The sequence below is a fragment of the Astatotilapia calliptera genome, chromosome 20 (genome assembly GCF_964374335.1).
Source record: "Astatotilapia calliptera chromosome 20, fAstCal68.1, whole genome shotgun sequence".
Taxonomy (NCBI): domain Eukaryota; kingdom Metazoa; phylum Chordata; class Actinopteri; order Cichliformes; family Cichlidae; genus Astatotilapia; species Astatotilapia calliptera.
This window is the reverse complement of record NC_137441.1, coordinates 23,307,673-23,330,232: the sequence shown is the minus strand read 5'-3', so window position 1 is coordinate 23,330,232 and position 22,560 is coordinate 23,307,673. Positions and strand designations below refer to the sequence as shown.

At 40.0% G+C, this 22,560-nt stretch overlaps 1 protein-coding gene and 2 long non-coding RNA genes across 4 annotated transcripts in view; 2 read left to right on the top strand and 1 right to left on the bottom strand.

The window, feature by feature from the left end:
* The window catches only part of LOC145422921 (uncharacterized), a 131,988-nt gene that overhangs the window by 21,745 nt on the left and 87,683 nt on the right, over positions 1–22,560 (top strand). The gene's annotated exons all lie outside the window — the stretch shown is intronic.
* On the bottom strand, positions 2,470–16,101 carry LOC113013197 (Krueppel-like factor 15). 2 transcript variants are annotated; one of them, XM_080294586.1, is made up of 3 exons: positions 15,145–16,101; positions 12,550–14,119; positions 2,470–5,762 (listed from the first exon to the last, which is right to left on the bottom strand). In XM_080294586.1, the coding sequence occupies exons 2-3, from the start codon at positions 14,031–14,033 to the stop codon at positions 5,585–5,587; spliced, it is 1,662 nt and encodes a 553-aa protein (XP_080150712.1). In that variant the 5' UTR covers positions 14,034–14,119; positions 15,145–16,101; the 3' UTR covers positions 2,470–5,584. The 2 variants fall into 2 exon arrangements, with proteins under 2 accessions (XP_080150712.1, XP_026009698.1); XM_026153913.2 differs by having other exon boundaries at positions 15,893–16,101.
* On the top strand, positions 8,841–12,145 carry LOC145422785 (uncharacterized). Its single transcript, XR_013904045.1, has 2 exons — positions 8,841–9,869; positions 11,882–12,145. It is a non-coding gene; the product is annotated as an uncharacterized LOC145422785 (long non-coding RNA).

Genomic DNA, 22,560 nt, shown 5'->3' with positions numbered 1-22,560 from the left:
ACGAGAAGTTTGGGCTTGGGTGAGCCTGAGTGCTGAAGATATCTACCTATTCGGAACCATGGTAACAGGGTTCTGGCTGATCGGAGCTGGCTTGGCCCCGACTTATCGAAGAATTAAGAAAGCGGAACTGGCTGTTCAAACCCCCACAAGGCTGCACGCTGGGACTGAAACGATGGGACGAGGCATGAGTTTCTCAAAATGGGATCATTGAGTGTTGCACGGATAAGATCTTGGAGAGGCTTACGGCTGCCGTGAATACTCAGAATAAGACCTCTGAGCGCAATGTGGATTACATCTCAGAAGGGCTCACTCGGAATAACATCTCTGAGCGCAAATTGGATGACATGTTGGGGAGGCTCACTGTGGTCGTGAGTTCTCAGAATCGGCTCTTTGAGCACAAGAATGACAATATCACAGAGCGCAAGTTTGATAACATCATGGAGAAGCTTACGGCTCTCCAACGGGAGATTGAGAGACCAGTGTTGGACTGTTAGAACTGCTTTGAAATTCATATGAGCTGTTCGCACTAAAGTAAAAAGCACCATCACTTCATGCGGATACCCTTTCGGCGCCAGCTGCGGTCGCAAAGGCTGGAGCTGAACAAAAACACCCTGATAACGACTGTGTTTAGTCTGTTCCTTCCCATTTCATGCAAGGCCACCTGGGTTGGCTGGAAGACTGTTTACTTAGCCTAGCAGGGCGAAGGACACTGTCTCAGCTGAACTCTGGACACGCACACACATACATATACACTGATGCACAAACTCATCCCCCTTCCCTTTCCAAACGCCTTTGATGCTTGTTCCCTCCTGGGAACACGGCGGGTCTGAGCCCGCGCTGGAATGGTAGCGCTGGGCAGGATGGCTGCTGTGTTTGCTTCGGATTACTCCTCACCCCTCACCCGAACCTGTGGCTTGTCACGTGTTCCATAATGTTGTGCTGTGGACATTTATGTGCTTTTTTGTGCATAGGAGTTTTTTTGTTTCCTGTTCTCATGCTGTCCTCCCAGGAGCCCAGCATGAGGAGAGGTCTCTTTTTTTCCTCTTGTACTTTCCCATTGTAATGTACATTTCAGTGTTTGTTTTCTGTAACGCTACCGATCTCCGACCTGTATCCCCATGTGATGTCTGTGTTGTGTGTGTAAGGTCGGGGGGGTCCTATTTCACTGCAGGGCAACCTGCACGTGGCGAATAAAGCCTTGATTGATTGATTGATTGATTGATTGATTGATTGATTAACCAGTGAGGCCAGCGGGACAAAATCTCATTTCACACACATAATAACTCCAGTCAAAAGCAGTCAAATTTTACATTGCTGAAATGGTGATTAACAGCCAGAAACTGTCAGTCAAATGTATTTGTGTCAAAACATTAGTGATGCAAAATGCATCTTAAGCACCTTAATCAATTAAAGAATGTAAAGATCACATCTGCATAAAAAATAAAATGCATACATCTGTTACATACGATCTATTGCTTATTTATATGGACTTTGGCAAACATAACGCTGTAAATTATTAGCTTTGTAGTTGCTAGATACTTCACACTTATTTAACACTTAGCTCACTGTCTGTACCTATCATTTGGTTTTGGGCACATTAGCACAGGTTTTTATATGTGAATCACCTGTTGTCAGTAAAACAAAAAATTGAAGAGCGCAATGATTCGGAACCAAAACAGTTGATCTAAGTTCTATACATCAGTACTGTAGTGTAACCATTGTACAGAAATGTGCACAAGAAAGTATGAGACAAATATAGGGCACTGGCTATTTTTGGATGTATGTGGTTTTGTGCGTTTGTTCAGAGCCAGACATGTTTGACTGAGTTTTCAAGGTCTGTCCAATATATACAGAATATTTCTGTTAATATGCAACACTTTGTCCTTTTTAAGTATGAGATATATTTAACAGGGTTAACTGTAGCTTAGGAGGAAGACCAGATTATATATTAATTGGTAGTTTGATTCCTGGGGCATTTAAAGATGATTACTTATACACTCTTGTAAATCTAACTCATGCTTAATTGGTCTATTATGCTCTATCTATTAGAAGTAGTTATCTTGCTGTATTCTGACATTGTAGTAGTAATTTACTACAGTGACATTTAATTAATTAATTAACTCACTCAAGTCAGCAAGCCTAGGTTTGGTAAAGCCAATCACTTACAGCTAATATTAGATGGCATAAGCAAACCTTAGCTAGAGACTATATCAATCTTATAACTAAACAACAACTATAGATATTGATAGTGTCAACACTTTTTACTCTTTACTCTTAAAAGCACTTAAAATAAATGCACACATGCAGTCAGAAATAAATTCATTTTGTCATTCCCAAATAATGTGGCCCAAATCTGACATTTTTTACTGTATCATGTGACTGAAAGTCTCTCAGCAAAAACATCAGGAAAGCAATATATTAAAAAAATCTAATGAAACACTTATTGGCTGTTTAAACAGTAAAAGCAAGTCGTGTTTGTTTGTTTTTTTATTGTAAATGTTTTACATTGTAGAACAAAAGCAAAAAATAACATTTTTAGCTTTTTTGTTGTAGGTATGTACAGAACACATCTGAAAATGACTTCAGTGTTTCATAACACACGGACAATTTTATTTCCAACTCAGGTGTAATTTCAATTTGTTTTATTTTCAATGTTAAGCCAAGTGCATGTAAATAAACTGTTGCTGATATGCATTTTTTTGACTTCTTACAAAGAATGCATCATGAAACATGTAATAAGTATATTGTATGTGTTGTGTACAGACCTCACAAACACTAAGTCAACTAATTTTAAAACAATATATTTGAATTATCATGTTATGTACACTTTCTTTACAGTTTTAAAAATCTTTCACAATCACAGAAATCACTAGAAGAATATTTCAATTCTCTTTTAGATGAATATAAAGTATTTACATACATTCACGGGATCACGTACGACACTCTTTCAGAAAAGTGTTTCTTCTAATTGCATGGAAGGAATGGCTGACTGAGTTAACATACTTCCTTTATATAGCGTCACTGGTGGCAAACCAAAGACTACAAAGGGTTTGACAATCACTGCAGGTTTCAGCAAATCATTAATTTCTAAAACCACAAAAGTCTTTCTTAAAACCGCATTTTAAATCTGTTTCAAATCTGTGAATTTTGTCAAATAATTCTCAACTTTATGGCACAGAAATTTCCTCTGAGCTCCTCCTATGATATTTGGTTTAATTCAAAGGAAATTCAGAATAAGAGATTAAAGCAATCTACTCAGTTAAGTGAGATATGAAAAAAAAGCTTAACAGTCACTGCTTCCTTACAGTACAATACCTCTTTTAGAAGAATTGATATGTTCAAGACCAGCAATAGTGTTTCTTGAATGCTTTTGAAAATGGTATATATTCTGAAAAATGTGCTGTAAATTCATGTTTGGGCACAACCAAAGTAAGAAAACTTACTCATGAAGATTTCCCTTTAGATGTGGCATTTGATGTTGCAATGACACTAATTTTCCACTCTCAATGGAAAGTTAACTGAGCTCTTTTAAGTTTTAATCTGTGGAGAAAAGTAGGACAATATCTATTTGATGCCTCTTTAAGCAAGATCCAAAATATTTCATACATTAATTAATTAACAATTTATTCTCTTACAAATTAAGTCTTCAGTGATAAAGCACTGATTTTAAAAATGCAATACGTACTTGGGTATTTTGCCTCTGTTGCAGTTGGTCACTATTAGCTAATACAAGTTAGCTAACACTAGCTGATGTTAGCTAACATTTTATAATGCTAGTTACTGTTTTGTAATTGTACATCATTTACGCTATGCACTATGATAAACGATTGAAGGTACTTATAATTTTCATATGTACTGTGATCCTGTCATTGCAACATGTGACAGCATTGGCCAGTTCTTTAGCAAAAACAACATAGCTTATCTTTAATCTTTTTACTTTGGTGTCCTTGGTGCTAGCCTTAATAACTGGCTACCAAATAGACAAACTCAATTTGACAGGTAACGATTTCATTTAATTTCAGATGTTCAAAAAATCTGGGGCAAGACAAAAGATTCACATTGATGCCAGCAGATTTACCATCTTGTATCATATGACAGCAGTGACATAAAGTAAAGAAAGTCACATTAAGTAATAACTGATATGGTATAACAAAATCATTAAACAGAAGTTGTGACATTTCATGAGATGAACAAAGACAGCGTTTTAAAGCTTGGCTTTAGGGTCATCAGCTTTGATCCAATAAAGGCCATTAAATTTACAATTATTACGATAAGTAATTTTTTGACAAGATGAATCAAAAAGAGTCAGACCGCATTAAGATAACACAAAATTCTCAGAATTCTCAGTATGGGCAGACAACCAAAAATGTCATGTGTATCAGTGCAAATTACATGATATTTGTTGGTGAGCAGTAATTCAACATCAACTTGAGCTTTGTTCTTGTGTTTGAGGTCGAAACAGACTCTAAGGCAACAAAGAGACTTATTCAAAGCTAATGGAATGTTGGTGTATCTTTTTATCTACTGAGAAAGAATTAAACCAAGACCTTAATAGTCCCCATTACTTCCTAATAGTATGCCCAGTAAGCCCTTGTTGCTATGCAACAAATGAAATTCAAGCCATTAAGCAGTAAGTTTTTGCTAGTATTACTTTTCAAAACATTTGGCTCCAGGAAGAGTATAAAAAGTGGAGGTTTTAAACAGGGATGCATGTGACTAGTCAACTAGATGTTTAAATCCTACTGCTATTGCTAGTCAGCACCAGAAATATTAGTCAGTTACACAGACTGGTACACCTGGTAGCAAGATGGAAAGTAAGCAGATTACCACTAACCAGCTTGGTTCAGCAGTATTTTGACGCAGAAAATGAATGGTTGTATGTCACCTGTGCTAGCATGCAAGCTAATGGCAAACTAATCATTGTATCTGTGTGCAACATTACATACAGCTCAGAATTCCACACATGTCAGAGACATTTAAAATGCAATCTGATCACGGAGGAACGCGATTGAAAGTTTCACATAGCTCTTAGATACAGCCAATGTTTAACCTCGTCCATTAAGTTTTCATTGTTTTCTACCTTTTAGACAAGTCAGCTAATCTGATTCCTTTTTTTTTTGTTTAAACAACTAGCAAATTAGTCGCTATAGCATCCCTAGTTTTAAATAGTAGCCAACCCACCAGTGTTATACCTTTTATTGATATAAGGCTTTTGATTGAACATAGCAATAACACACACCCCAACATGTAAAAAATAGCAGATCTTTCTCCAAATTAGGTTAGCTAAAATATCTGAGAATAAAGTTGTAATATACAAGAAGCTTATTCCACCTGTGAGGGTGCTTTGTCAAGTAACAGTTTTCTGTTTTAGTTCGTTACAGTCTTTTCCTCGTCACCCAATAAATTATCACAGTACCATGAGTGTACGTCACGCACACGTATTTGAACATAAACACACTTGGGCAAAAAGGAGTCCGGCGCAAACTCCTTTAAAGGGCATCTGGACTATCACCCCACCACCCTCCTCTGTCTTTCGTCACATTCCCTCCCCTTCCCTCATATCTGTCAGGCTGCCAGAGCAGGGTCAAAGGGGTCCATTTGCAGAGCGTCCTGTCCTGCTGCTTCGTGGAAAGCGGTGGACTTTGAGGTGTTTCGACAGGTGATCACTGCGAGCAAACTTCTTCTCACAGACTATACACTGGTATGGTTTCACTCCTGAGTGGGAGCGGCGGTGTCGGGATAGCTCGTCCGATCGAGAAAACCTGTTGGAAGGAACCCCAGCATGTGGTTAACAAATTAATCAAATTTTACTGTACATTAAAAACATTTGGCTATAATAATTTCCCATTAGTGCTTCCAAATGTTCCATTTTATTATTACTATCAGTAATGTGATCCGTTTGTACACAGCTATTGTTATATATATATATATATATATATTAAAAACAAACTAAAAACAAACTAATGTAGTCACGCTTTAAGCTGCCAAATGATATAAAAGCCATGCCAGCCTTTTTTATTTCAGGGTAATCTGATAGATGTGAGTATTGCCCTGCGACTTGAAGTTAAAGAGCCATCCCATATTTAGCTTAACACATGAGCACTGTAAATCCAAACCCAGTCTATTCCTGGCCTGCTCCGCTGTGGTTTCTATGGGCTTCGGCCAGCTTGGGTATCAAGTCAGTGAAGGGTTAAGTGGATGACAGAGCAGTGCCTTTATACCTTGATTTGGTTCCGTATATATTAGTAAAGCTGTTAAGATTTGAACAATCTGCAACACAGATTGATTTTCTAGCACATTTCCAGGAGCAGAGGCAGGCTGTAGACATGAAGGCGATAATTCAGAGATGTAAAGATGTCACTCACAGTTATTTCAAACCATTTCCACTGTAGACATGTATTACACAACTGGCCTATTCATCATTTTAATAGGCCAGTCATAAAAAGAAGGTAAATGACAGAGCTTACAAAGCTAAGCAGTGGCATCTGAGACAGCAAGAATCTTAAAACAAAACAAGACGACTCATGTTGTTGATATGGAGCTCTTTCTCTATTGCAAGTCCCACATAATCTCATATAATACTCCAGAAAGTACAGATAATCAGTCCCCAGTGTAACAAAAGAGTCTGCAGCCATAATAGCTATTATGTGAGACACAATGAGCCAATATGCTCAAAGGTGGCAATGCTAACATGTTTGTCCTGAGCAGGTAGAATATTTGCCAGATACACCCTTACAGCTTTCAGAGACTTTAAGATGGTAAGTAGGAGGCAGGTGCCAAGGTGACACAATAGCGAGAAATGTTTTAGCTAACCTGTCTGCAATGATCTTTAAAAAAGCATCTGTTGCTGCCAGTGAATCTAGAAAGTGTTGGCCATTTGTGGCCATTTTCCAAACAATCTGAATCCTACCACTCTAAAAAGAGAAAGACTGGTCACAAGTGAAAACATTCAGGACAGGTGCCAATCTTCCCAGGAATGGACTTCCCAGCAAATTCACTGCAAGGTCAGATCATCCAGTGCTCAGAGTACCTGCAAAAAGCCTAAAAGCTACAGCTCAGACTTTACAGGCCTTGGTTAGCATGTTTAATGTTAAACTTCATGACACTACAATTGGAAAGGTTGCCAGGAGAAAGCCTTTTCTCTATAAAGCTGCATTTGAGTAAACCACAAGACTTTTGAAACAATATCCTTTGCACAGATGAAACCACAGTGGAGATGTCAGGCCATAATGCACATCACCGTGTCTGGAAAAAAATGCAAAAAATGCAACCAAACAACTAGAAAAACAACATTTCAGCAAACACAGCTCATACCAACTGCCGAGCCGGAGGTTTGGACTTCTAGTATTCCAGAGTCAAATGTAAGGCCATCAGTCTGACAGCTAAAGCTTGGCCTAAACTGGATCATGGATCAGGACAATGATCCTTTTGTTGTAAAGGAAAAGAATCAAGGTGCTACAATGGCCCAGTCATGTGTGGATCTCAACATGACTGACATGCTGACCTTAAGAGAGCTGTGCATGAACGAACGCCTGCAAACCTCAATGGACTGAAGCAACGAAGAGTCAGACCAGATTCCCCCACAGTAACAATAATAATGATGAAGTCACACATTATCATACATTGCTGTTAAAGGTGTTTGTGCACGCTAGTGAATACTGGGGTGTACTTTCTTTTTTGTGACTGTATTCAGTAAAACCGCACCATATAACTATTTGCTTTATGGTCTGTTGGGGGCAGCACATGGGGCTGACACTAAAAGTTATGACATTCACCAGTTATTGTCTAACCATGTTACAAAGGACCTTTAGGTAAAACAAAACGCAGTTACTGATATCAAGTTGCAAAGCTCTCCAAATGTGTGAAAAAAACTTTTTGTTGCAGGCTGTTTGAAAAGTTAACTGAGCGACAGAAAAGAGGCAAATGAAAGGTGTCTTTCTAGCTCTCTTACACAAACACAATGTTTACTACAGTATATACTACAGCTAGGGATGATTTGCTCATCTCTTTGTAGCCCTGAATGCAGTTATAAAATGCCATTTTATAAAGCTAACAAGCTCATCTGTTTGTTGCACAACTACAGTAGAAGACACAGCAGAGCAAAATAAGGAAAGAGTTGTAGTTTGGATAACGAGCCAATGGAAACTTCTATGACAGGTTTCTTTTCATTTGACACCCTCATGTACCTCTTTACATTTCACACAGTCATTCAGTTTTGTTAACAGACAGTTATGGCTTATTGGAGCCTTGAATAACATTAATTTTGTGATAGACTGTCTACTGAAGTCTTTTACCTTTGTGTTGAAGGGATTAGTGGGATTTTTTTAACCTAGTTCTCCCTACCTCAAGAACATGTCAAGTAAACAGAAATAAATACTGATCCATGTCTTTACGTTCTCTTCTTTATGCGACTACACTCTTGGTAATTGCTGGATGATGTGAATGCAAGCATTAAACCCTAAAGCATTACTATATCAGCTACAAGCTTGGGCATGGTAGAACCCATACATGTGTACTCTACGACTAAATTTGGGCTGAGCCTATAAGAACTATAGCATAATGTACTGTAGCCAGAAAGATCTTTCAAGAGAACATTCATGCAGGAGTTATGCAATTACTCAACCTCACTCTCCTCACATGTATGTTCTTTGGCGTAACGCCTGTTCTCTTTTGTCACCCCACCTTCTCTCTCTCGCCACCTCATGCCCATTCTTGCTATAGTTCTTTGTCTACAATTTTAGCAATGTCACTTTTTCTCAGCTTACATGTCACAGATTGTGGACAGAGAGAGAGAGTGTCCTCAAGCTCAGTGAGTTCAGCGAGTTCATAAGTGCTACAGGTTGGGATTAGGGGCAATTTTCTTGATTACGTGAGTTTGTGCTTTTCACTGAGGATTGTGGCTTTTGTGCCTCAAGTCCTTGGGGCAGCTTGGCGTGGAGCTGCACAACACATAGTATACATAACAGCGTGGGCCCTGTGGGAAACACACGCAGGTCTTGTTCTAACTTGTCCCTGAACTTAGATCTTCCGCCAAAGCAGCATTCAAAGAAAACAGCCTAAAAGGTGTGGCGGTAACAAACAGTAACACAGATGCTGGCATATATATAGGTATAGGTATGCCTACTACATGTTAACCAACACAAAGGCCATGAAACTCTTCTGAAGGATTTTTGCAAAATAGATATTATCTTTTTATCTAGCTGAATAGCAGCAACTTTCCATCCACTGTGGTCCCCGCCAGATCAACAACCCTTCGTGAGTGATGGATCATAAACTAAGCACCCTCTCTTCCTTTCCCTTTGTCTCTCTTTTGAGCTCTAAGTGTCCAAATCTGAGGCTAAGTTTGACTGTGACAGCCCCGTCACCACCCAACATTGTTTTGTTGTAATGATGAATGCATCAGCTGACAAAGACAACAAGCCACAGCCCTGATGACAGATGCCGAGCACGCACACGCTGGAGTGTTTTTACAGCAAACTTTGGGTTCCAGCCCAGATTCTCAACACAATCCTCACATGAGAGCCTCAGTGCAGGCCGGAGATGAAAATGCTCCATGTTTGTGTGCGTGTATGGGTGTGTGTGCGTGTGTTGCTTGTATGTATGTGCTAATTTAAGTGTTTACATGTGACCAGATGGTCACAAGAGGGGAAAAAAATTCCAAAAAGCTTTAAAAAGGAAAACCATTTGGCAAAGGAAGGAATATAATGTTGACTGAGTTATATGTGGGAATCCAGCCAATGAAATACCTCTCCTGTCTACTTCAGAGGAGCCAACACATGGATCTACTCTAAGGTTACAGAGGGTACAGGGAGCCTGACTTCTTACTTCACGTCCATTTCCTGACTCAGAGGGAGAGGAGTGTGGAAGAGGTAACTTTATAATATAGTAAATTGCTGCTGCTGTCACGTAAAGACGTTGGAGATGAAGTTTTGAAAGAACATTTAGGATCACTTAAAGAAACATGTAGTACTCAGTGTTTGCATTTCCTGACAATACAGATTAAATCCAGTCATAAATGAAAGCGAGTGCACCATTACACCTGACCAATCGAAAAACATGGCTAATGTTGCCACACTCTGTCAAAATACACTCGTAATCCAAACAAAAAGATCTAAAGTTTAAATAAGTATCAGCAGAGTTTTCTCCACCACATAACAAGCTCATTAATTTCCCTGAAATAAGAACTCCATCTAACACCTAGCTGGTTTCTGAGCTGTAGCACCTGCATCTTTCTCCTCTTCGGTGGACCTCACTGCCACTAGCATAGTCGTGGTGAGTGCTTAGCTTGCATGTCCTACTTTAACATGCACTCAGCTGTCTTAGCACCTGATCACGCTCACTGAATCAACAGTATGATTGGAAACATTCCTGAGATTTTCTTTTTAGTCACAAGGAGCAAAAATGTGAAGAAATTTTTAACAGCATCACATTGATTATTGTAAAGAGTAACTAAATAACCGATTACTTGAACTACAAAACTAACACGTTGGTATCCCCAGTTTCAAGTGATCTGCAAACTGATTACATGCATTACGTCCATATGTCTGCCACTGATAACAATAACACAGCAATGCAGCAAAACAAAGCTCGATACAAATTCATTTTGGGCTTCAGATCAGAAGTTAGCTTAGCTTAGCATTAAAATTTGAAAAGGAGGGCAGAGCTAGCCAAGTGCACCTTTTCAAGATTACTAATAAAAGTGCTTTTGATCTCATCTGTTTGGTCTGAGGAAAAAGCAGAAAACTAACATCCACAAGCTGTAACTGTTGCTTTCCAGTGAGTGCTCGGGTCCAGTGACCTCATCAAGTTTCCCCTGGATGCCTTAAAACCTCCCTATAAAGCCAAGACATGAGAGTCGTATCACTCATCTCATCTGTCCTTCATCAGCAAGCTTGATGGAATGATACAGGTTACCAAAGGACAAGTGCCTATAGCATGGAAAACATGGAAAAAGTATGTCTTAGACTCCAAAAAAGAGATCATTACATACATAACAAGTGACAGATCACAATAACTTGATATAGAAATACCTGGATGTTTGTCCATCCATAATGTTGTTAAAAAATGTCTGACATGTTTTTTTAATGGTTATAGTTGTAGCATGGCCTCCTCACAGTGTGTGCTGATTGCAGGTGTAACTCTGCACCGGACAACTGCTGAGCTGGACCACCATATCCAACATATCACTCCATGACAAAAACACATTAACCTTTTCACTCTAACTTTAACCTAAATTTAAATCTACCCTTTACTTCAAATCCTTAGCAGAGTTATTTTAATGTTACCAATGCTTGCCCTAATGTAGGCTGGCCTTTGTCTATAAGGCTCTATATGCACACTCTTGGGCAACGACTGAAATAAATGACCACTGCACCAAAGATCAAAGAGTTCAAGTAAGGATTTCTTATTCAAATCTAGTCCATGATTTAAACATGGAAAAGCTACTCAGTTTGCAGCAAATTAGACTTTTACCTTGTATCCTACACTGATAACTTTAAACTTGATTCTGCACTAATGCTCTGCTGCGAGAACAGGAGTAAAGTGGTTGCAGACAGTGAGCAAACAAATGGAATAACTAACAGGGGACAAAGTCTGCATGCAGACAGCTTCAAAAGGCACTCTATCTAATCTGCAATTTTACCACGGTAGAAAAACACACAGATAGCCGGGATACAACCAACATGTAGAAAAGAACAAATTGTAACCTTCTAAAAAAGCCTTGAGTGCAGCTTCCCTGACAATGACCCATTCCTCCGTTCACTCCCATCCATAAACTAATCAAACAGAGGTTCCTGAATCCTCTCTCTGTGCATTTAACATACATTTATACCCTTGTTAAAGTTTTCACTCTCTTGTAAAATGATATCTTTGGTTCTTTCAGATGACGTGGGGACATCAAAGATGCCTCAAAGACAGATAAAGGATGTGGAACAATTTGCTCTTCCTCCAAGAAGCAAAAAAACCCTTCTAGCATATTTCAGAAGTCAAAAAGGACAATAAGACAGCTTAATGCTGCTGCACTCGATGGATTACATTTCCTAGAGTATCACTTCTTATCAGTATTAACCTGACAGTAGAGTATTCTTCATTACATGACACATTAATGTGTAGCACTGTGGTACCTCATTAAAGTCTGTACACAGTATTCAAGTATCCTATAGAGTGGAAGTCGATAATCCTGGTTATTGTAATCTCTGTAGTGTAGATACGGATTTATATGCAACATTAAACCTCTTAGTATCCACCATGTAACTGGTTAACCACATGCTAAATAGGAAATTTTACAAATGAACTTTAATACATTCATTTTGACATTACATGATTTCTTTTCCATTTGGGTGATCCAAATAGATGAAAATTCTTTAAAGGGGGGGGGGGGGGGCATGACCTAACTCACTCCCTACTCTTAACCCTAGGTGGGTTGCTGGTTACCTGGTGGATGTTATAAGAGGCTAAAGCAATTGAATGTGTGTCATGTGAAGCTGGCTTGCTCTTCACTTCATTTGAAGTCATACCAGCTTTACTATAAAAACATTTGGTCCCACTCACCTCCATCCACAGCCAGGCCATGTGCAGGCAAATGGCTTCTCCCCCGTATGCCTCCTCAGATGGGCTTTAAGGTGGCTGCTCTTGGAGTACATCTTATTACAGCCAGGAAAAGAGCACTTGTGCATCTTAATAAGGTCTGCGACTGCATTCTTCTGGTACCTCTGACCTCCAGAAAGCACCCCTGTAGCCGAACTGCCACCTAACCCACCTTCCACAAGCCCTGTGGGTTTAGCTGCGATGGGCACCGGCGCGATCCGGACAAATTTGGACGAAGTGGTGATCCCGGCTTTGCTTGAGCTCGCGACGTTAGCTGAAGAAAGCAGCTGAGGCACTAAGGCAAAAGTCTGCCCCTGAATGTTAACCAGGAGCTGAGCTATTTTGATGTCAGTTGGGGCCAGGGTTTGTTGGGACTGGGATTTCTCAGGATTCTGTGTGTCAGATTCTGAAATGGCGCTGGAGTTTGGTTCTTGTTTGATCTGTATAGGCTGGATTTGTAGGATGACAGGCACATGAGAAGCAGAGCTGGAACTTTCGGATGAGGAAGGCAGTGATCCAGACTCCTCCTGTTTGATCCCTTCTGCATGGCTGGTGGCAGAGCTAGTTACACAGCTAGCATCTACCGATGATGATGAGCTGTCCATATCTGATGCACATGGTGCATGTTTGGTCTCTGTGTGGGAGGAGAATGGAGAATGAGCCACAGGCACAGTTTGATCCGAGTTCTGTGACACTAGTTCTCCTGCTAATGTCCTTGAATTTTCTGCATCTACATCCTCTGATGTTGGGGACATCATCTCATCGCACCTTTCCTCTTCTTTTTCTACTGCCACAACCATGTTTTCCTCTAGGAACTCCTCAATCTCCTCTAGAGTGGGCTGAAACAGGAATGCCGCAGGATCCTGCAACTCATCGAGGAAGACTGGGAACTCGTAAGAATCCTCTTTGGCCTGCTGCTGCAGAACACTCAGCTGTTGCTCCCAAGCCAGCCCCGTAGGTAAAATGGGAACAGTAGGAGAAGAAGATGTGGAGGAAGGTGGAGAGGACAGGCACAGAGAGGATGAAAGAGTGTTGCTGCTGTTGCTGGTGTTAGAACTTAATGAGGTGGTGTGGGAGGCCTGAGACAGCAGGAGGTCAAGCAGGCTGTCTTGACTCTCTCCTCCCGAGGAGCTGCAGCTCCCACTGCTCCTGCTGCTCCTGCTTTTGTAGCTGGAGCTTAGGACATGTCGTGACACTGGGGACGAGGACTCGGGACTGGAGCAGAGGGACGAACGAGGGCTGGAGGAGTCACTGAGGTCGTCCTCAGAGAGCCGAGGAGAGGACGAGAGAGTCACTCCTTGGTACAGGTGGTGGTGGTGGTGGTAGGTACACGCGTCAGTCACCATGATGCCACCATTAGTGTGGCAATAGAGGCAGCTATAGTCAGACTTTGGGGAGCCGGTGTAATACAGGAAGGTCTCCTCACCAAATGGTAAGTGATCAACCATTCCTGTGCGGATGAATAGCAGCTGGCTTTGCTTCTCTCTGCTCTGAAGATCGGGCTGTTGTGAACGTTCAAGCGTGTTTCTTGTTCCTACAAAACACAAATGATTACGTTTATTAGGTATGAAATTGAAAGAGATTCTCCACAATCCTCATCTAGTGGCAGCTGCTCAGACTGTGTTCAATTTTAATGAAATGGAACTTTTAACAGGCTTGTGTTCCTGGGTGATGGTTAATCCTAAAAAGTTCCAGCGTGACACAAACACAGCAATGTTGTCTATGAGGTTAATTTTTTAACAAGAAAAAATAACAAATAAGTAAACCAGCACTAACAGACTGAGAATGATCTCCTATTCTTTGTGGTTTCTACCTGCTGCCTGTTCAAGAGGTTTGCAGCTGATGGCACTTCAAAAGGAAAGTCAATCATGTGTGAAAGAAGTGGAATTTAAAGACTGTGCATGTGTGCGGGAGCGTGGATGCTGCAGCTGCTGGTTCAGACTTCAAGTTGACCATGTGGAGTTTGGGTTTCCGGTTTCTTCTAACATTAAAGCCATATGGTCATTAAATGTGTTTTTCTACCTGTGGTCCTTTGCAGAGGTTTTGTCTCAAAGAGGACACCAATTGAAATTTTGTATCAATAAGATTTTCAATACGGCAGATATTCGACATTAAATCAGAATCAGAATAATTTATTGATCCCTAGGGGAAATTATTTTGGTTACAGTGCTCCAGTATAAACATTAACAAGACAGACAATGCACTAAGTAAGAAATAGACACAATATATATAATATATACATGACTTATATACATATAAGTCACTTATTGATAAATAGCTGAATAAGAGGAAGAGCGTGTGCAAAAGGGTGTAGCTATTGCAGTATACAGTGTGTTAAGTGGATGAGTTGTATAGGGAGATGGCCACGGGCAGGAATGATTTCCTGTGTAATGTAAAGCTAGAGCCCAAAAGCTTTCTGCAGTTTTGGAGTCAATCGGTGCCACTGCAGGAAGAGTGAGGGATTTAGTGCCTATTTTTATGCCAGAAAAACAATGCACCACATCTACATTTACGTGGATTAAAAAAAAAACAAAAAACACTAGACACAAATCCACTTACATGCAGTGAGTGGCTTATGATGATTAAACGCAACTCTGAAATCCCCCTTTAAAACCTCAAAAGGCTGCATGAAAACGGGACTAGAGACAAAATGATAGTGCGCCCTCTTCTGTAAAAGAATAAAAAAATTTTTTAAAAAGTTTTCAAGTGCAGAGATCCTAAGAAAAAAAATAAAACAAAAAAATGTTTTTGTTATGCACACACACACACACACACACACACACACACACACGAACTTTTATCTAATGTATGATCTCAGGCCAGAACAAGGTAACATCATATGACATTGAGGGTCTGGTGTTCTGCAGCTGCTGCTTCTACGTGATACCTTATGGGAGGGGGGAGAAAAAGGGGTTTGGAAGAGATAGGTTTGGCCACGTCTAAACGATCTGCCCTAGAGTAACCCTGCAGCCATTAAACATCAAACAAGAATTTTGACAGCATGGTGCTCTCCTGCTCTTAACCATGCTGCGTGCTTAGTTAGGTGTGGAGGTTACTTCGGAATTCACGGCATGTTTAACGCTGCAGGCTGACAGCTCCTCCGATCACAGGCACGGGATTACTTTTTTTTCTTTTTTTGTAATACTGCGCCAATTCGCTAAATATTTCTACGTATCATCCGGTAACAGCTTTGCGTGCATGCATGTCTTTCATCAGAGCCACGCTTCACTGCACACAACACGGATCAACAGAAGACACACAGTCACATATAAACAAGTATCTTTTAGCAAATCGCCAACACACTCACCTGTATATGCAAGCAATCCAAACCCCGCTCCTTTAAAGCTGAGCGCTTCTCTCCTGGAAGTCCGTGCGTAATAGTGCGTAATGGCAATAGAACTCCACCGCACTGTCTTCGCACACTCTCTCTCTCATACAGCTCTCACAAGATCTCTCTCCCTCTCTCTCTAGAGTAGTCGTTGGTTCGTTTAACCGTCACGTGATCGAAGTTCGGCATGTTATACCAGTGAAATCAGGGCTCACGAAGGCTCGTCTGCTCGGCGCACGGTAATTGGCCTTCGATGACGGGAGGCCGGCCCTAGGGCTTGGCGTCAGTGGAAAGAAAGTGTGAGTAAAGGAAAGAGAGAACATGTGTGCCAATGAGGCTCGATCATAAAATCACTTTCATATCTTAGCAACTGCTCTTGAGGCTATTGAAGGCGCAAGTCATTTTCAACATTGTGTTGATGTGCTTCATTTGCATTTGGCAACTGGTAATATTTCCATTGCCCTTCCAGGGAGTGTGCCATGTGTGTTCACTGAAACCCTGCAACAAGAAGTGTCTATAATATTCTCAGTCAGAGCTGCATGTATTTTCTTTCCTGTATCACTTATTGTGTAGAAATAAATAGCTTTTACACGACATTACCATAGAGACTGTGTTTGAGGCTGACACATGATAAATCATAAATTAGGGTATTAAAGCTGCTAAAAAGTAACAGCCCAATTTTCCTGAAGGGAAAAGCATCAGCAGCTGCTGCCTAGAAAGCAAGCTGAGATTTTCGCTTTTTACAGATGACCATGTCTGGATAAGTGGCCAAGTGACTGAGTGAATGAGGGAGCTATTGAGCAGGCAAGTGAGCGTGTTTACATGCTGCCTAATGACATCAGTAAGAGAAGTTTTGCTTTCACTCCAGCTGAGCAGACCTCATATAAACACCTCCACAGGGCTGAAGGAACTTTACTGGCTACAGCCTAATTTGATTTGCCTGCGTAGGTTAGATTACCGTTCAGTGTTTGGATAAATGATCCACTTTCAGCCTGCTTGTAAACATTAGAAGTGTTTCAGTGTGTACTTGCATGCAGCACAGTCACTGGCTATTATGATGTATAAAAACACACACACAATGCCACACTGAGGAGGTTCGTTGTGTGCATGACTCCCGTTGAGCACTTCCAGTGCCACTGCTGCTGCTGAAACTGCTACTGACACTCGTGGCACTGCTATTTTGTTCTAGTACAAAATTGTTATTGTTTAGTTAAATGTTCTAGTTTGTTTCCTAGGCACCAGGTGCAACACAACTGTTGAATTAGAGTTTGCCATGGAGCTAATTTGCATCTACAGTCTCAGTGCAGGAAATCATTAGAAACAATACAGTGCAGTACAATTATTAAAGTTAGGCTGACATCATATAAATATCATATGTTTGTCATATTTATTATTATTATTATTATTATTATTGTTGTTGCTGTTGTAGAGTTTTTACTGTTGTGATTTGGTGCGACATAAACACAACTGAATAGAACTGATCTGAACCATTATTACTGCTGCTGTTACTAGTGTGACAACTAGCACTGCTTTTAAGCTACTATGACTACTAATATTGGAACTAGTATAATTATGATTGCTACTACCTGAACTATGCCTCGTACCATCGCTAGACTGCTATTCTCATTACTAATATTATGACTACAGAGGGTTGGTGAGATAGAAGAGGATGCTAGGAACAGGATGAGATGGAAGCAGATAGCCCGTATAAGAAGAAGGCTTTCATTGCTAATGTCATTACTAATGTTACAGCCTCCAGTAATGGTAGCCAATGGTAAAGATGAGGTTGGAGTGGTCAATTTAGATCATAAAGCCATAAAAAAAAAGTTGACTGAGATGATAGTGAGTGGTCAGCTTGTTTGCTGATAGACTTCTGTATAAATGCAGATTTATCAGAGAAGTTTTCCTCACTGGCCATAGAGAGGATACAGGTTCAATACTCCTTGGCGATGCTAATGCTACACCTTTGTCTTTGCTGTATTTCTACTGCTAACACTGCTATTATTGCCTTTGTTACTTCAAATGGTACAGCAGCACAGGGACCAATCAATGAATCAATCAACCAATCAATCTATTTATTCATAAGCAAACAACACAGGTTGACCAAAGTGCTGTACAAAGAGAAAAAGTAAATAATAAATAAACAAACACAAATAGAAGATAAGACAAGAAGCTAAACAACTCCGTCACAATTAAAAGCTAGCAAGTAAAGATGCATCTTCAGGCGGGTTTTAAAAATGCTGAGTGTTGGAGAGGTCCTCATTTGAAGAGGCAAACTGTTCTGAGGTTTAGGCACAACAATTGCAAAGGCCCAGTCTCCTCTGTGTTTTAGTCTGCTTCTAGGAACGATCAGAAGAACGTTATCAGCTGACCTTAGAGTTCTGTTTGGAGTATGTTTAGCTAAAAGATCAGAGAGGTAAGAGAGAGCTAATCCATTTAGAGACTTAAAAGCAAGAAATAAAATCTTAAAATCAATTCTAGAATGTACTGGAAGCCAATGAGCCAACACCGGGGTAATATGGTCATGTTTGCGTGTGCCTGTCAAGAGTCGGGCTGCAGCATTCTGAACAAGGTGATGACGAGAGAGCAGAGCCTGGCTGATACCTAAATACAGACTAATCCAGTAGTCAAGCCTGGTGTAATAAATGCATGAATTACTTTCCTGCAGCAGGCGACAAAACATTCTTAAGCTTTGCAAGTGCCCTGAGCTGGAAGAAGCTGCCATCAAAGAACACCCCCAGATTGGGACAACTGGGATTACTGTTCTTATGGCTGTTTTCACAAATACAACTACCGGTGCTGCTATTACTGCTTTTGCTTATACTTACTAATTCTACTACCAGGCTACATCTATCAGCATGAAAGTTGTTGTAGTGTTTTTACTGCTGCAACTACTGATGCTGCTGTTACTACAATTATTGCCACAACAGCACCAAAGCAGTGAAGTGTAATTATAAATGATGTCATGAATGATTATTCAATTCCATTTAGCTGCTTCACTTTCACATTATTGACTTAATGGGACACTTGAGTGGAATCGGGCCTGTTATTAGTAGTTTTTTGCTCTGAAACACGAGAATCTGTTCATTGAAAGGTATTCTGTTTCCTACCACTGCTGCTGGATACAGTAAATACCTAACGTGAGGCTGACCGGGATCACAGTTTGAGTTTAAACATTCTTTCCCTGCTAATTGAATGGACCATGGCTCATTTACCAGAGTTTCAGCCTCTCTCAGTTGACACATACCTGAGTCAGAGAGAATTCCTGTAATGAAAGAAGAAAAAACAAGGAGATGAAGGACAAAGTCTGTACACTGCACCCTGTAAAGACTGTTTCCTCATGTAGATTACATCTTTGCTCATATCAATAGACAGCTTGTTAAAAATGTCAGCAAGCCCTGGTATCTTCATGAGCTAGAAGTTACTGGAGTTTGTGATTAACTGCAGGTCCCAAGATATTTTTCAAGCAAAATTTTGCTGGAAATTGTACTGCAAGAACTGTAGTGCTGCTAGTATTTGAGGAAATGCAGAGCTCAGAGCAGTTACTCATTGCAACAGTCACATGAAGCCTACAGAGGTTCTTTTCTTTGCCCCACATACTAATTGGTTTCGGCTGCTCCATTCAAACTCACAAACACCTACACATATGCATATTATGTAAGCCCCAGATGGACTTAATTAATCAAATTGATTTATTTCCTCTGGTAACGCTAGCAATCTGCCAAAAACTGAAATGGGTAAAATGTGTGCTTCTTTGATCACAGGCAATACCCTCAAAAGAGCTGGCATTCTCGCCGAAGAACCACTGGCCGGGAGATAGATAAATACTTCCTTTGTATGACAAGTTTCTTGCATATGGAAGAACACAAAATAAAAATCACAAGTACTCACATGTAAATGTAAACAGTTTGAGACTTTGGTCTTAGGTGGGTATCAGTTGGATCTTTGATATGATTGCTAAATGCATATGTTAGATACAGTGTTTGTACCCTTTCTAAAGTGTTATCATGGGTTGGGTGCTCATGCTGTAACTGGATTTAGCACCACCAGCTGACCAGCAGACCCCTGGAGAGTTTAATCCTGCCATGTAAACAGTCCACTGTGTGATCTGAACAGGTTTATTTCCCTTCACACACACACACACACGCACGCACGCACGCACACACACACACACACACACACACACACACACACAATTAATTCAACTGTGACCTGTTTTGTTTTTGGAAATGTTGGGAATACACTTCCAAGAACAGTTTTCAGGAGCAGCTGACCCTTCACAAACACACACACACTGAAAAACTGAAAAACTACTACTCTTGTAAACTTAGCCTTTACTCTAAACTTTGTCTAGCCTGAACCTTACATAAACCTTAACCAGATTTACATACTTTTGAGCGTGCGTGGGTCCCTCAATATAAGCATATAATCATGTCCCCGCAATGTGAGTAATAGAAGTATAGACGCACTCACTTCTATTATTAGACGCTCTCTTGAGATACTAACAATACTAAAAAACTCATATTTGTTTTTTAAAAAGTGTATTTGGGAACAAAGATGCCTTCTGAGAATTGTGCAATGGGGCTTTAATAAAACTGCAAAGAACCTCAGCTCTTCCAACTCCCATCCAGTCATGCTGCTACCACCAACACAAACAGTCACACTGGTACAAACACCCTTCTCGACTCTAATGCACTTCTTAGACAGCTTAGTTGGCTTTTAGTTAACCTGGCAAGTCTCATCCTATTTGATGGATTAACTGCTTTGCCTTATGCCTCGTACTGACTCTCACTCAAAGCCATACAGATACTTGGCAAACAAACTGCTTTGTATGCTGATTTTTTTTTAACACACTGTGGTTGGAATTGACCCTAACACTACTTTCAAACATTAACCTTAACCTTATTTTTTTGTGAAAGTCAAGCAGAACCTTTTTGTTTTTAAAGTAGACAATTTTTAATCTATGTCAGCTACAGGTAGAATGATTATTTCTTAGCTTCCAGATTCCTGCTAAGATCTGGCATTTAAAAATTTAATATTCTGATAGCAAAGGATTAGGGTTAAAGTCATCACCATGGATGACTTAGTCCTCACAAGGTTAAAGATAGTTAATTGTACGCATAGCTGTCAGTTAGGGCCTATTCACTAGACCATTTAGTTTATTGCAAACATACAACACATGTTGGCTGACAAGTGTCAAGACTGGAGGTAAGGAATGTCAGAGTTAGCCAACCATTTATTTCTTGCTACTTACCACAGACACATCCTGTCTCTTCCTGGAGGATTTGTAGTCCAGATGGAATATAAAATCCCACCAGAGCACTGTGCCCAAAACAAACGTGAGTGGCAATACTAATTTAGTTTTGGCTGATGTCAGAGCCTTCTTTGAAAGCCATGTCCAGTTCTTCTTAATGTGTCCTCTTACAATGTATCCATAGAGGAAGGTGCCCTAGGGACATTAAAATGAGACTTTTTAAACATTAAGTGACCTTGTTAATGTTTCCATTTTCAAACAGCAGGATACATATACAGTATGTGTAATCCTATGCACAGTGTAGTAGGAGTCTTGGCATGTGACATGATGACATCAAAAAATTTACTTTGTATAGATTATTAAAGAAGACTGTGACATTATAGCTTTGTCATATAATTTACATTTTTTAAAACATTTATGTCATCATATTAGCTTCTGTACTTTCATTCTAAGATCACAAAAAAAGAAAGACAGTCTGACCTAAATCCCCCAGGGTCCATACATCCTGCTGATGTTTGCTCTTCTTCCTTTGTTATTTGTTTAACCAATCAAAACATGATCGGGACAGAGTGCATAACCCACCTTTCAAGGTCGTCAACCAATTCTGTCGTCAACAGACGTCACGGGTCAATCTTTTATCTGCCTACGTTTGCCTACACACATTTGTTTACAGGAGGGAATTATGTGAAACATTGGCCGTATATACGTATACCCTCAGTTAGCTCTTATTTTTTTCACTCATTAGAGCTCATTTTACTAACAGTTTGTTTCCTGAAGCCTCTAACAGGCTGTTGCACAAACAGTTTAGTCATATTATAGTCTTATAGTCATATAAGCCTTATTTTTGAAATCAAGTATCCCATTTCAGGAGCTAATGGAAAGCCGTTATCTTGCTATGTGAGTGGGTGTTTAATAAATACATGCTGTTAATGTGGAAGAAAGACGGTATACCAGACCCAAGCACATTCATGGCATCGCGTTATGCAAAATGCCTGCTGTGAGATTTATGTCTCCATTCTGTTGAATTTCCTGATGTTTTATACAGTATAGTGACAGAGTAGATCAAGTGCTTATAATATTGCTTTCATTTTTTATTTGATTCAATAGACAAGTATGATTTAGGCTTTTCCATTAATGGTACTGCATTCTAACTTTAAAACAGCAGTTTACTTTCCTGTTTTATGAGCAGTAGTTTGATTATTCCCCTTTTGAAGAAGACCAGAAAAAAAGACACAAGAACATTTTGTGGCGGTGTAAAGGATAGGAATAAATGGGATTGCACAAACCTGTAGATAACAGAGAGTCACCATCGTCATCATCAGGAGTGGAAGAAGGAAAACCAATATTTAGTCAACGACAGCAACACTGCTGTCATAGTTTCTGGTAGCAGCTG

What these genes read in the sequence shown, in the direction of transcription:
- LOC113013197 (XM_080294586.1), bottom strand. Translation starts at nt 14,033, where the DNA reads ATGGTTGATCACTTACCATTTGGTGAGGAGACCTTCCTGTATTACACC. An exon ending in TGGCCTGGCTGTGGATGGAG is followed by an intron (nt 5,763 to 12,549) that starts GTGAGTGGGACC and finishes TCCTTCCAACAG; the next exon opens with GTTTTCTCGATCGGACGAGC.